General features: G+C 37.7%; 1 protein-coding gene across 2 annotated transcripts in view; it reads right to left on the bottom strand.

The window, feature by feature from the left end:
• PRKDC (protein kinase, DNA-activated, catalytic subunit) overlaps positions 1–15,894 on the bottom strand; it is an 81,518-nt gene that overhangs the window by 63,430 nt on the left and 2,194 nt on the right. For both annotated transcript variants that reach the window (XM_055704292.1, XM_055704293.1), the window contains exons 5-23: positions 15,059–15,167; positions 13,026–13,138; positions 12,251–12,350; positions 11,646–11,701; positions 11,524–11,554; positions 10,334–10,491; positions 9,967–10,113; positions 8,996–9,160; positions 7,989–8,157; positions 6,876–6,925; positions 5,593–5,730; positions 5,154–5,303; positions 4,579–4,694; positions 3,731–3,890; positions 2,691–2,777; positions 2,200–2,319; positions 1,667–1,826; positions 1,126–1,232; positions 5–95 (exon numbers count right to left, since the gene is read on the bottom strand). In XM_055704292.1, coding sequence (XP_055560267.1) covers positions 5–95; positions 1,126–1,232; positions 1,667–1,826; positions 2,200–2,319; positions 2,691–2,777; positions 3,731–3,890; positions 4,579–4,694; positions 5,154–5,303; positions 5,593–5,730; positions 6,876–6,925; positions 7,989–8,157; positions 8,996–9,160; positions 9,967–10,113; positions 10,334–10,491; positions 11,524–11,554; positions 11,646–11,701; positions 12,251–12,350; positions 13,026–13,138; positions 15,059–15,167 — 2,227 coding nt within the window. The remainder of the gene's footprint in view (positions 1–4; positions 96–1,125; positions 1,233–1,666; positions 1,827–2,199; positions 2,320–2,690; positions 2,778–3,730; positions 3,891–4,578; positions 4,695–5,153; positions 5,304–5,592; positions 5,731–6,875; positions 6,926–7,988; positions 8,158–8,995; positions 9,161–9,966; positions 10,114–10,333; positions 10,492–11,523; positions 11,555–11,645; positions 11,702–12,250; positions 12,351–13,025; positions 13,139–15,058; positions 15,168–15,894) is intronic.

Genomic DNA, 15,894 nt, shown 5'->3' with positions numbered 1-15,894 from the left:
TCACCTGTAATTAAGTTGTGGTTGATCTGCCCTCCCAAAGATCCCAGAAGGCGTGCCACTCTAGTCCTCACCGCTTCCAAGGAGGAACTGTCATCCTAAATAATCAACAGATTTATATTAGTGACAGAAGAGTTACCTCTAGAAAGAAGTTAACTTGGTTTACATAGCAAATGAGGGTTTTATGGCTTTTATTAACATATGGATGAAGAAGGTAAAATGAAGAACCTGTGGGAGGAACCACATCAAACAAGAGAACAGGAAGAGTGCACAACTGGAAAGCATTTTCATCACATTTTGTGGGCTTTCAATTGACAGTTCTCAAGTAAAGGTTAAAATTTTATCATCACAGATAACACCCACAGGATGACATAATACTCAAAAAGTGGAAGAAATCTGAAGTAAAAATTACTCTTCTCATTTACTTTGATCCTAGAGCTTAAAGTTCAGATCCTGCATCAATATGTAAGCAGCCAATCAATTTTCAATAGCAGCTTATAGGGAATGTGAAGTTTACTCATTTTGTTGGAAGACCACTAAGCTGGAAAGTTATACATGTATATATATAAATATATATATATATATATATGAGTAACTATTAGTTTCATGCCTAAAAAAGGTTCATCACAAGTTAGTTTCTGCACTGGAACATACAAATAAAACTACATTTATTTTGAGCTATCGAGAAGCCACTGGTCAAAATAATATGTATGTTTGACTTCTACGACTATAAACCTACCTACAAGAAAGTTTTAAAAAAATAAAAACCACAAAAAAAGTTACACATTCACAAAATGGTATTTGCACACTGCACCACTGCTAACCCGAGACCTGATTTTAGGTGTGCAAGTTAAATTTTTGTTTCCGTAATGTATCAGTCTAGCAGTGATGCTGACTTATAAGCTCCAGTTCCCTTTCACCAATTCATTGCCACTCTCACCTTAAAATATGACATCTTTCCACCTACGCTGATGTAACAGCCTTTTGAGCCGTGCTGTAGAATGGGCTTCATTGAACTGATCTAAGGTACAAATAACCCTCAAAAAAAAGCATGCATGCAAGAAAGGAAGAGAAATAGTGGGAAATTATTAACTCGCATTTAACTCTAAAGAGAAACAGCATTCTTACCAATGAAAGGGTCTTTGCTTTTCTTAAACGCTGTATCACAACTTTATTAAATCCCTTCTGGGCTGCTCGAGAAAGTTTCCTTACTTCCCAGTTATTTTGGGATTCGACTGATGAACAAAAAAACCAGCATATTAATATCAGTTTATTGTACCAGCACCTCATGCACTTACTCATAGCTTCTTTAAAAACCCCACCCTGGTTTTGCCCATTTTTATTTTTAAGATGCAACAATAATTATTTAAAGTCTTTATTAAGGAAAGTAAGTCTCTATTAGTAAAAACTAAGCTGATTTAAGGATACAAAGGACAAATCACAGAGAAGTGACAGATAAAATGGCTACAATTAATGACTGTTTGGCATCAGCAAATAAATACTAGTTAAGAAAAAGATAAATTTTGGGGTGCAAAAGAAGTTATATTGCTCCAACCACACGAAGTGCACAATTTAGACAAAAATTATGTCACATCCATATATTTAGGCATAACTATGAAAACATTATTTTCTTCTCCCTCAAGACTAACAATTTTTTGCCTGTATGTACCTGTAGATGCAGAGTTTTTCAAATAACCATCCAGAAGAGGTAGAATGTCCTTGTAGTGAGGTTGCATTATATGTCTGGGGATGTGAGCTGACCAGTCTTCCAAAGCATCCAGTCCCAAATCAGCCATTGGGGTACAGCTAAGGCCCAGCTTAAATGCATTCTACGTGCCAAATGTAAAACTATCAGTCTTTCATTTTCATTTACTACTATTTAAAGGTAAAAAAACATACTTGAAAGCATTTAGCAGGCAATACATCTTCCTTCCTAATAACTTCTGTCTGCTTAACATCTCACTCAAGATCAGCACAGGAGACATTATATTGCAACACATGCACTAACAGAGTCAGCTTAGGGCAAAGGAAAATTCTGACAATTTGTTTGTCCAAAAAGTCAAATAATTTGTATCCTATCTCACGGAAGACAGTATGAAGCTTAATAGTTATCTTAATTGCTCAACAGGATACCAACTTTGCTCCAGAATTTTTGTACGAGTTTTGGAAAAAAAGTGTTAGCAGGACATCACTTAGGCCTACCTGCAGTGCGGGAATATATGCTTTGATATCAAGCATGATGATGTCATGTGGTAAAGACAGCAAAAAATTCAGACAGGACGCCAACAACTCATCCTTGTACTGTTTCATTTTTGCTGCAACCTAAAATTCAGATAAATAGATCAAGAACAATCATAAACTGTTTAAGATCTTGATTTAACTATATCAATATCCATGTAAAGTAAACATCTCAAAACCAACACTGAAATCTCAGTCACCTGCAAACAGTTACCAGAAAGTATTTCATGTACAATTATACAGCTATCTCTCACTTGAACTTCAACAGGTGACCAATACACCTCTTCTGACATTAAGTAAAAAACAGGAAAAGATCTCAAACCCTGACTATGATGCATAATTCAAAGAGCCAGAATACTTCCATCATATATGCAAGTTTTCTCAGATATTATGATTTTGATAGACTCATCATGTTTATGTTCAGACCAAGAAAGTTAGCCAGCAAGATCACTTACCTCTTTCCCAAACTTTACAAACAGTGCAAAGCAAGACCTCTTTTCTGGGTCTTCAGGACATTTTCTGAGATTCCTTGGACTGACACCCTACCAAACAGAAACCACAAATCAACCGTATTAAGTAGTACGTAGTACAAATATGAAGCACAAGTTCAACTCTGAATACATACATCACTGTCCAATATGAAACTGGCATCAGTGAAAACTTGCAATGTATGTTTGTTCTCTCAAATCTTGCATACTAGCATTAATACATTGCACTGAGGGTCAACTTTTTGGAACACACAAAATATTACCCAAATAAGCAAGATATATATGACTGAAAAGTAACTTTTCAGTGACTTAATTTTCAACTTGTCCATCCATCTAAGAAACCATAAAAGAAAAAAACCCACATCCCTAACAGTGGATGTCCAGGTGGCAAGAATGCTGGTAGAATAAGAAAAGGGCAATTCACAACCACAACAGCATCTACAGTACAAGGATCTATACCAATGAGTTCCCAAATTTGTTTTACTTGGTGCCATGACCAGCAGTGGCAGGGACAGTTCTGGGCTCTGTGGTGGCTAAACACATAATGGGATGAACCACTGCCACTTCACAATAGTTTCTATACTGCAAATGGTGCATCCACTATTACAGCATCATATTTCCTATGGAAACTGGTGAATAAAATACAAGTATACCCCAGAACTTGAGTACTTAACCTGTATGGGCCTCTGCTGTTCTGGCTAGATAGCTTGGAGATCAGAAATAATCTCCTGTACTGCCTGCATTGCAAGAGTATTTCCCATCCCTCTGTTCACCCAGCTCAAGATTTCAGAAGGACACATGGATGGTGCCTAAATCTTGACTTTTTATGTGTTTGTAACTATAGAGGCATAGGATGCTATAAACATTTGAAACAACCAGATAACAGTTTCAATGCATTATTTTCCATAGAGCATAAAAGACTATATATAAAGAACCACACCATCAACATATTACTGCACGTTACTGCAACACACGTTACCCCTCTGTTGGGAAAAAAGAGATCTCACCTCAAAGTATTTTATTTTCTTGGCAATTTTCATTGTAACAGAAAGAAGCTTATAGAATCCGCTAATAAGAGGTAGTCTCGTTGAATGTATAATAAGCTCATAACCAAAGGAATACACCCAAGGGTTAAAGTATTCAACATGCTTCTCTGGAAGTATCTCTCTAGAACAGATGCACAGAAACATATTGGGGGGGTGGGGGGAAGAAACAGAACAAAATATTTGTTTGTTTGTTTGTTTTTCAAATTTTCAAGTCGGTACAAGAAAGAGAAGTATTGTTATAGCAGAGCAGCTCCAAAGACAGTGAAGGAATAATTACATGCTGCCTTCTGAGGCAAGTATAGGAAGCTATTTATTTTGCTTTACAGTGTAAAGCCATTTCTTCCTCATTATATGTTGTTATTGAATTTATACACATGAACATACTCACATATCACATTTCATCGCCAAGACTGCAGTATCCCTAGGGAAAATAGACTAGACCACCACAGGGAAACAATGCTGTACCTTTCACTTAATGTCCAATACTACTCTACAAAGACTGTATTCCTGGTCTCTGAAGTATTTAGGATTTATGGTCAGTACAATACTATCTACTGAAAAACAGTTACACTCAAATAATGGAAGTGAATGACTTGTCTCCTGTACTCTTTAAAAAAACCTAAGCCGATAAACTAGCAGTTTTTACTATGACCCAGATATCGAAAACACCTACTATGCCCCTGCTAATCACCTTGTGCACTTTGAAATATGGCATATCATCGTAAGTCAGAAACTGGCACCTTAAATCTCAATTCAGATTTCTCCCAAGCACTCTGTAACTTCTAAATTATATAAAAACATATCAATACCTGCAGAATTCCACTAGATTTATAAAGGCGATAAAGTCTGTCAGCTTCCTTGGCTGAAGGTTTGAAGCAGGGTCAGAAGTAGGCCCAACCAAAGCACTGTCAGTTTCATTTTCATCCTAAAAACAAATATTGAAGCAAAACCACTGGATCTGTGACAATACAGAAAGCACACACACCTTTTTTTCCAAATAAACAGTCCTTCTCTTTTTTTCCAAGCTGCTACTAGCTAATCTGACACAAACAAAAGACTAATAATTGACACATCAATAATTCAAAGAAATTATAAGGAACACTGGCTTCTAAGGAGAAAGCAAGTAGAAAAATGAAAAGCACTATATGCAAGAATAGGGAGTCTAAAATAAGAGAGTCTGTGAACTTCTACCAATCCCAATGCTTCCCTCTCCTAACACTGCAATGCAAAATTCATAAATGTGAAGTAAAACATTTTGTCTAGTACAAATACTGCTTCAAGGACACTATGAAGTGCTATCTAAGCATAATGAAAGCAAAACAGGGAATGTGATTTTGGGTCCCCTACAACAGCAGAAGTTAATGGACGAGTCATTAGGTCTCACCTGTTCATTAACATCCAGTTTCTGAACAGTCAGGTCCAATTTCTCAATAATCTTCAAAACAGATTTTATAAATTCATCATATATCAAGCGATTCAGGGACTGCAGTGTTGAATTTTCAGTAAGAAAGTTTTCATCCTCAAAACCACATTCCTTTGTAGGAGGAAAAAAGTTCATGTTTCAATAGACCAATGAAAATTATTTTTTTCAATTTACAAGCCAGGATTTGAACAATCCAGAGAATACAGCTTTAGATGTTTCTCAGCTATGGAAGCCTAAAATTCACCCCTATTTAATTCATTTACCAGCCACAAAATCCAATTAAAGCCAGGAAACAGTTCTTCTACAGCATGACATTTGGAAAAAGTCTAGGGTTAGAAAAGCAGTGTCAAAAATCAGGATCATGTTTCCTTTTGTATTTCCATGTTAACTACGCTTTTACCTTCATTGTGTCACAGTTCAGTAGACTTCTAAAGAGATACAGATAGTCTTTATATGTTGATTCTTTCCATCTCCCTGTCCCAGCCTCTCCAGCTTCACGGGGTTCTTCTGATCCAGAAGTTTCTTTTGCAAAAAAGTCCTGAAAGTACACACTATTTTTCAGAAACACTGTTGTGGTGAGTTGACCTTGGCTGGACACCAGGTGCCCACCAAGCCACTGTATTACTCTTCGCCTCAGCAGGATGGGAGGAAAAAAAAATATAGAAAAAAAATGTGGGTCATGATAAAGGCAGTTTAATAAAGCAAAGGCTGTGTGCAGAAATAAAGGAAAGCAAAAGATTTATTTGCTACTTCCTATCAACAGGTGATGTTGAGCCGCTTCCCGTGAAGTAGGGCTTCAGTATGCACAGCAGTTGCTCCAGAAGACAAACATAGCAACAAATGCCCCCCTTTCTCTTAACTTTTATTACTGAGCAGACATCATATGGTGTGGAATAGCCCTTTGGTCACTTTGGGTCAGCTGTCCTGGCTATGTCGCCTCCCAAGATCTTGCCCACCCCCAGCCTGCTGGTAAGGATGGGGGGAAGGTTGGGCAGACAGCCTTGAAGCTGTGCGAGCGCTGCTCAGCAGTAGCCAAGACACTGGTGTGTTATCAACACCTTTCTAGCTACAAATGCAAGCACAACCGCATGAGAGCTGCTATGGGGAAAATTAACTCCATCTCAGTCAGACCCAGTACAACTGCATATGTAACTACCTGACCCAAGCTAAAACACAATGTAAAATTACTTCTGCAGGTAGAAACATGAAATGTTTAGCTTTCTCACTTAACCAATCTGAAAGAGCACAAAAAATCCCAGCTCTGAATCTTTTTCCCTTCTAGTCGTCAGTTATTTGAGAAACTCTGCAGTTACCCTGCTGCACAGGACTAAAAAGCTTTAAAATCCTCCTTTACACAAACATTCAGTAAAACTTTTAAATTGTCCAAAATTTGTTACCCTGGAAGAAAGCTGGATGACTTTAATTACAACCTACTTTGTTACAGACAACCTGAGCAAACAAGAACTGCAGAGAACAATTCAGTACCAGAGGTACACCCTCATTATGCTGAGATGTAAGGACCAGAGTTTAATAACAACTGAGCCACAATTCACAACAGACACTACTATTTTTGCTTCTGTAAAACAGGCCTTCCCCTATTTACTGGGCTAGACCTTCCAAGAACTGGAATGTATACTCTAGGAATCTAGATGAAATAGATGTGTTTGTAAACAGTTATTTTACCTTTGAAAATATGATTGGCTTGGAGAAGATTCTGATTAATCCCTGATGCACTGAAATAAACAAACAAAAATTGTCTGAATGGAATTAAAAAGACCCAGCATCCTTATCACTATGTTAGCAATGAATTAAATCAGTCTTCTACTTCCTATATTCTGTCAGGATGAAGGAGAGGCTAAAGAACACAGATTTTTCTTTAAGGACAAATATAGCCAAAACTAGATCTGAAACTCTAGGTTGTTTCACAGGAAACAGATTTTGAACTTGCTTCTTGCTTTTTCTCAATATTGCTTTGACTTTTTCCTGACTCTGAATGCAGTGATGACCAAGGCACTGCTCACATCAAAAAAGGCAACAACTCATAATGACTCTCACAGACATGGATTTAGGATCTCCATTCTGCCACAGTGCTTGGATGCACCACATCCCAAATCAAGAATGTGGAAAACAATGAAAATGTCACAGCAATAGAGAAAAGCCACCATAAATAATTCAACAAAATTAAAAATAATTTCTGAAAATCATTATAATTAAATGTCAGCATGCTGAGGGCTACTTGAAATGCCAGCTACCATTGCTGACGCATTCATTACATTTGCAGTACTGCACCTGACTAACAGCACATTTGGAAATTTTTACTATGTACGAGGTTCAGAGCATAAGAAGATTGCATTTCTAATAAAGACGACACTCACTCTACTTTCTGTGGTATTTTGTACGGGTAACTGAAAGGGTAAGAATAGATTTTTGTACATTTTTCTGTGAAATCCCTTTCCTCCCATAATCCTTCAAAGCAGGAACATAAGTCTTATGTTTAAACAGATTATCACAAAAATATATTCTCCTGCCCTTCATGATAGCTGCTCTGTCATCCAAAACAATTGTTAAATGCATTCCTTAAGTGATTTAATAATGGATATTGAAAAATAACACCATAAGAACCCTAACCCTCCACTATTAGAGGACAGGAAAAGCTTCATTTTTGACCCCAAATAGCTATTCCACAGTTCTCTCTTAGAGGTGGTTAAATCAATTTAGGGGAGGGAAAAAAAAAAAAACCCAAAGAAAAAAAGACAATCCCTCCCCCAAACACAACGAAGTTAATATCAGACTCACCCACAGTGCTAAGAAAACTCCAGAGAACAGGACCTTTTCCTGAGAGGGCTAGAAATACCTTTATTATAGATCTGCAACAGAGTAACTGCATTTTTTCACTGTATTGTGGAAAGCTGTTGATTTGCAGCACAACTAGATGTTCAAGAACTGGAGTGTATACTTCAGGAATCTAGAAGAAATAAAAACAGTACACACGTCATACAAAGAGGATGATTATAATTCAGTATCAATGTGAAGAACTATGCTAAATTTCAGGAAGATACTTTGTTACAAGAGTTTAGATCATGACCTGCTCTGAGAACAGTAACAGACTTGGCAAGTTAATTCATCTTAGACATAAAAAACAAAACAAACAAACAAACAAACAAACCAACCAGAAAGTTTCCTTGAACACATTATGGAAAGTAGCTCCTGAATAGATTAGTGCTTTGATGGAATGAGTCTTAAGCTTATTACAAAAGTACCTTTTTAATTAACCAATAACAACACAGTGGTATAATCTGTTCATCCTTAACAATCTGAATACAGAATGCATGTGAAAGTCTCCTCTCTGCCACCTTACTTGCCAGCTTCAGCTAGGATCCTGAAAGCCCTCATAAGGACAAAGACAACACAGCATCAGAAGAAAATTGAAGTATCAATCTCAGAGAACATGCTAAGTATCAGTACCAAAAGAAAAAGCAGCAATAGAGTAGTATAAACAAAGAAAAAGATGAGGTTAGTCCAAATAATTAGCTTCACCTAAAATAAATAAAAACCTATTCACATTTGGCTATCATGGTGTTCATTACAATGCTGTAGCACTTTAGTATACTCCGTGCACTGTCTTTATTCAAATAAAATCCAATAAAGTATTCTCCTGATATTCTTCCCATCCCCTAGGAGCTAAATGTCATCATATTTCAGATAAATACCTCCTGTCATAGGTAAATTCACAGCTACTACCTCCTTATACATCTGGAGGTGCATAAAAGAAAATTGACTGGTTCTTTAAATACTCCACTTACTGTATCTATATGGAATATCACACTTGCAATGGACTGGAGGAAACTCGGTAGCTGATACAGATGATCATCTATTGTTTCTGCTTCTGTGAGGTACATTTGCTTACAGCGCTGAAGAAGCTCAACATACATGTTGTCAACATCCTTAGAATGTATAGCTTTACAGGGCTTAGAGAGAAAATAAAATACTGATTTAGCAACTTTGTACAGCCAAGCAAGTGTATGCTGTAGGACTAAAACTCAACCAAGTCTTCACTGAACCATAAGAATAATCTTCTAATCTTTTCCAGAAACTCGATATATCTGAATAAACGAACTTCAAGTATTCTGCCTGCTACATCTTTGAGAAACATCATACCTGAAATGAACTAAAATAATAATTCACTGATGCAATGTAAGTTACCGTAAGAGTACTTGAACTTTCAAATGTAACTGCCCTCCACATACATATGTAAGTATGGTTTGGGTGGTTTTTTTTTTAAATTTGCAGTTGTTTCACAAATGACCTCCTAGTGCCCTGCAGTCAGCAGAGCATTTTGGCTTTTCTGATTGTGATTCCTGTTCTGTAGGAAACATATCTGAACTGATTCCAGAGCAGAGATGGCCGATTCTACCATCTAAATGCAGGACAGAGCTAAGGAGGTACTGTCTGGACCTAAATGATTAAGCACATCCTTAACTTCTGTAACAGCTGTATGTGAAGCCCCTCATCTTCCACTTCAGGACCAGTCCACAAGCAGCAGTAACTACAACCCTCAATGCTGCAAGCACTCCCACTACATTCAGTATGCATTTCATAATTTTCAACCACAATGTATTTTACAGTTTAGCTAATTAAGTTCAACACTTAATCCAGAAACAGGAGCATTCCCTACACAACAAGCTGTGTAAAATTGTAAAATTAATGGTATATGAATCCTAGCTTTAAATCCATTCAGTACACTCCTTTATCAGGATAAGTTTCCTGCACATACTGCTGCAAAAAGCCCATATCCGCGAATGGCAATGGACAACTCTCTGTTGCTCGAATCCATTCTTCTGATGATTCCATAGAACTGCTCCATGAAGAACTGTAACTTGCTCTTGTGTAGCTCTGCATCCTTAGCTACCATTAAAGAAATCTGGAAAGCAAATACAAAAAAATTGCAATACTTCCAGAAACATGAAATAAGCCACAAAAAAAATACAGCAAGTCTTAAAAGATGCTTAGCTCGTAACACAAAGCACTTCAAACAAAGTAATTAAAACAGATTCACTGAACTTCCAAGCATCAAACATTCCCACTATTTCAAGAAACTTGACTTTGCTTTAGTCTCAGAGATCCCAGCGAAGTTACAATACCTGCTTGAGGAATGAATCTAGTGCAGAATGACTGGTTTTCTTCAGCTCCTGATTTGTGTGACCACACCATTTACACATTACTTCAAAGAGGGAGACATAGTTGTCCAGGAGCAAGGGACCAAACTGAGCAGCATGCCAACTAAACAACTGTAAACCAGCTGCAATTTAAAAACAACTTTTATTGAAACCCAGACTTATATTCCACTTTCCAAAAAACAGACTAGACTACAAAGTCCACATGTGGACTTTAGGTAGGTGTATCTACCATGACTGGAGGGTGTAAAATGTATTTGTCTAGCTATTACAGTATCAGTATCCAAACATTAAGAACTTAAGCATAAAAGCAACCCTCCAAAATCCTCTTTTTTAATGTACACCATTATGGAAAGCACAGCTATGTTCTGAAGTAATGTACATTAACAGTGAAAAAGAAAAGGGGTCTACTGGTTACGAATAGTAACACTTGATCACACAATTCACAAGGATACGGTTTTTGTGGTCAGGACATTTGCTCAAGTCCCCTCCTCCACCAAACTGTGGTGCCAAGAAAATAAAGAATTCAGAATACAGGTAATCTCACAATCCCAAATACTACCATAAATGAAATTTCAAGATCCCTAATGAATTAATTTTCACAGGGGTGGGTGGGGGTGGAAGACTATTTTTAAATAGGGTTTTACCCTTCATTTCTGCCATGGGCTTCGTACCCAAACCTTGCATTTTTTGCAATTCTTGCATAAGCACTTCACAGGCAAATTTCTCATTTTCTTCATAAACTTCATTTGTTCACAATTGCCCTCTTCCAGTGAAATTCTCCTTCTCTTCCTATTATTTTTTTCCTTTAACCCAATCCACCATCTTCTCTTTTCTCCTAATTTGCTACTTTCCTCTTATTTCTACTCATACCATGATTTCCTTCTCATACCAGGGTTTTGCACTACTCCAGAGGGGCAAATGTCATCAAGTGTAATGCTGTTAATAAGCTGATTAGACCTTGCCTAGTTTAACCAAATACAATCTCTTTAGATTCCAACTTCAAGTATACCAGCTTTGCTCCCCGCTCAGCTTAGAAGACTGAAGACTAGACCCATCTGAAAACAGCCAGTGGAGAATAAACAATTCCAGACAGAAGACACCGTTGCATGCACAGCATCCACCTCAGCATGAATTGACATAACTTACAAACTTACCTAAATGTACTGCGTATCGCTTCTGATCAACCTGTAATATCAGAAAAGGTTCGTCATATAGAATTAATTCTTCATCAGAGCCAATTCATTTATGCAGAACAATTAACATGTGGTAGATTTACCTGTGGGTTGATTGCCTTCATTGCAAAATCAAATATCTCCTTTGCAGTCTGAGGGTCTGTGAAACAATCCATTAATGAGTATTTCACTATTAACACACAAGAGGTAGAGTGAAGACAAGGATATTTTTATCCAAAGCTTGGTACGAAGAAGCAATATTGGAAAGCCTTACATATCTCATTTTAAGAGGCAGAGATGCTTCTTCCTGAAACACTCTTAAATTTTAAAAAAATAGTAGATCTATATTTATTGATTTTTTTTTCCTCAATAACCATGTTTTAATAGACATGTCCCTTCTAAAGGAAACACATCTCTGTATAAGCCGCATTCCAGGGCAATATGGCGCTCTCAGCTGCCCACTCTCTGGGTAGAAAACAGCATGTCAAATATTTGTGTACAGAAACACACTGATGAAGCCACTCCACACAAAGACAGACTATGAGGACCATGTAGCTGGAAAGGCCTTGCTTTTGTACAAACCATCTATCAGTGGGGAAACTTTCATTGTAAGCCCACAGCAAGAAATTGTGCTGCTTGCTGGCTGTATAATGATTACAATATATCAAATTGTATAACTAAGTATCTTTCACATCAAAAAAGAACTCACCTTCTTCCACAGATTTGGTAAAGTTGTACATAAGTGCAACCAGTCCCCTCAGACATCCTGCTACAACAGTTAGCTTGGGTCCCCTTGTAGCTGACGTCATCTAAAAAAAGTGGGAATTGAAAAAAACATTATCCTCAAGCTAAGGCACATTTACACAAAGGCTTTCCAGTTCCTAGAAGTGCAGATAAAATAACATATTCCAACTTCATACAGTTACGTCAGCATCAACCTCTATCAGACAAGTCCATGAAAACATCTCCTCAGAAATTCCATATCATCTGCGAGGGGTTTTAACTACAGAAGCACAATAAATCCTTTGAAAACCATGAAATATGTTCCAAGACCAATCATAGCAAAGCTTAGATAGCAGACACTAATGTCTTCAAAGTGCAAAATATAGGAAAGTAAAGTTCAGCAGAACTGTGATACCTACCTGAAGTGCAACGATTTTGCAGCTAGTAGAGACCAAAATAAAAACTACCAGTGCATGGCAATATAACTTTTCTTGGGTGCTACTGCAACAATGATCACGTGCCATCTCTTCTCATAGTTAACTGGTTAATTCACTGTCATGGATGGCCTTGAATTTTTATTTTCAAAGCTTCACAGAACCAGAAAACACAAACTTTAAGTCCTTAAGGAAGCATTTACAAATGCTCAGTTAGATCCCCACAAATTGTACTAGCTACAATAGTATTCCAACATACAGGACTACACACATCAAAGCAAAGAAACCAAGGAAGTGCAAGAGTCTGAAAACAAATTCCAATCATACCTGTGTTTTAAGCTCTCCCAAATAAGCTCGGAATAGTTTTTCAGAGTTGTTAATCATGTCACTAGGCTGGACCTCTCCCAAAACTCCCAAAAGTTCATAAATCTTCTCCAGTACTAGAAAGTAATTTAATATTATTAAGTATTAATTACTGAAATCATTACGTTGACATTTCCATTGCACTTCTTATGTAACTTGCAACCATGAGAAAACCATGCCTGATGGTTTAATTTTAATTGGCAATTAGCATGCAGGAAAGATGGCTCTATGATGTACATACATATATATTTACATATTATGACGAGAGATGCATCCTCTGCTCCATTAATAAGTGAAACACATTTACTCTTTTTAAATGTGGCTTAGAAAAGCAATTAATAAAGGCCACGTCCACTGAGGAAGCATTTACCACTAACCCAAGTTTGTTGCTGGCTTTGAGACTATGCTGGGTCTCAGAGTATCGTACCATCAGGGTTAAGGCCAACAGCTAGCAGAAGTTTCTAGGCTTGAGTTTAGACTAAAGGGCTCTTCAGAGGCACAACCAGTTGTTTGAGGACTAGACCTGTCAATCCCAAGATTTCAGCTGTAACTACCCAAGATGCTCAAACTAGAGCCCATATTAGTATGTTTAACATCATAAAGAACACTAAGTACACAAGGCAGGAACTGATAAGCTCTTAGGGTGACCAGTGCAGGAGCTATCACACTAAAGCTGCAGCTGTGAGAACAAAACTGGCTGCAGCTGGAATAAGGTTACAAAGAGCTTTAGAACCATAGAATCATTTAGGTTGGAAAAGACCTTTAAGATCATCAAATCCAACCATTAACATGGCACTGCCAAGTCCACCACTAAACCACGTCCCTAAGCACCACATGTACACGTCTTTTAAATACCTCCAGGGACAGTGACTCAACCACTTCCCTGGGCAGCCTGTTCCAATCCTTGGCAACACTTTCAATGAAGAAATTCTTCCTGACATCCAATCTAAACCTCCCCTGGTGCAACTTGAGGCCATTTCCTCTTTCCTATCACTTGTTACCTGGGAGAAGAGACCAACACCCACCTGGCTACAGCCTCCTTTCAGGCAATTGTAGAGAGTGATAAAGTCTCCCCCGAGTCTCCGCCTCTCCAGGCTGAACAACCCCAGTTCCCTCATCTGCTCCTCATAAGCCTTGTGCTCCAGCCCCTTCACCAGCCCCGCTGCCCTTCCCTGGACACGCTCCAGCCCCTCAGTGTCCCCCTCGCAGTGAGGGGCCCAAACCTGAACACAGTGTTCGAGGTGCGGCCTCACCAGTGCCCAGTGCAGGGGGACGGTCACTGCCCCAGTCCTGCTGGCCACACTGGTTCAGATACAAGCCAGGATGCTGCTGGCCTTCTCAGCCACCTGGGCACACTGCTGGCTCATACTCAGCCAGCCATCGACCAATACCCCAAGCAATTGAACTGGAGTTCACAGGGATGGGCAGCCTCTGCTTTTGACAAAGAGCACTCACTGGAGGTATCGGAACTACTCTTAAGGCTCAAAGTTACAGGGGTATGTCTGCGTACAGTTATAAAACAGGTATAAGAGTAACTTCAAAGGTTCAGCTACACCCAGTTAGCACTGAATCTGGAAAAAAAAAGTCTAAAAGCCTAGCAAAGTTAGGTTGGTTAATGACAGGAAAGCTGGAATTACTTTCAGGATTTAGGCATTCAGAGACTAACAATAACAGATTAGACATACAAATACTCTTTTTATGTCAGGAATCCTAAACCAGACCTATGCTTAAATTCAGTATGAACTGCTGCCACTAAATGCAATTACATGATTTCTTCTGTGTGTCAGCTCACACATCTATACATGTCTGCTAAGAAGCAGCTAACGTATGATTGTGATCAGAAGACCTAAACAAGTTTTACTAGTGCTAAAAGATGACAGCTATCATTTTAAACACACTTGTCATGGGAATAACAATTATAAATTTCCATGGATATAATCCAACAAAAAACGAGTGTAAACAAAACAAAGGACTTTGACAGAAAAACTAAAGCTTACCTGTATCAGAAATTCTACTTTTTACAGCAAGTTCCCCATAAAATTTATTAAATATCTCCCCAACTTTCATTTCTTCCATCAGATAGGAACGTTGTAAACTTCGAAGCAACTAAGACAGATTAAAAAAAATGGGAATTTAGGAAAACCATTAGTCTCACTACCACAGTCCTACTTGGTCTAAATAAAACACAGTTCATATGTGTAACTTCAGCTTAAGTACGCTATTGAATGAAAGAGATTTAAGGTGACTGGCCCAGGAAAGAGTATTAGCATAAAAACTTTAACGACAAAATACTTTCCTACATAGATATATAAATGTAAGAATTAAGAGTTTATAACTCATATTAAATATATATAATTTACATGAAAATTATGTACAGTGTAATTTTGTATGAATTATTATATAAAAACCCCACAAAAGCACAGGCTTAGCAATTCTGCAGTAGCTTTTATCATATTATATTTCTCTCCCTGCTGTTATAAAGCCAATCCAGTTCACAGGACTGACTCAGAATAACTCAGAAGCAAGTTTTGTTTCTCATAAACAAAACTAAGTAGGTGCAAAAGTGTTCACAAAACAAGTCTAATGCATTCTAAGAAAACACATTATGAAATTACTGTGTCATACAGTAATAAAACTACTGAATAAAGCCCATGTCCACATCTTTCACATACAGTGTCTAACATATTATATTATAGCATTATGTAGTAATACAACCAAACTGCAAAATTTCTCCTTGAAGCACCATAATAAACCAGGAGAGAGAAGATCGGCAACTGCCCCTAAAACAATTGTGTCTTGCTCTACTAGATCAAGGAATGACATGCTCACATCT

The sequence above is a fragment of the Falco cherrug genome, chromosome 3, assembly GCF_023634085.1.
Source record: "Falco cherrug isolate bFalChe1 chromosome 3, bFalChe1.pri, whole genome shotgun sequence".
NCBI classification, from domain to species: domain Eukaryota; kingdom Metazoa; phylum Chordata; class Aves; order Falconiformes; family Falconidae; genus Falco; species Falco cherrug.
The sequence above is the reverse complement of the archived record's forward strand: the minus strand, read 5'-3'. Positions and strand labels throughout refer to the sequence as shown.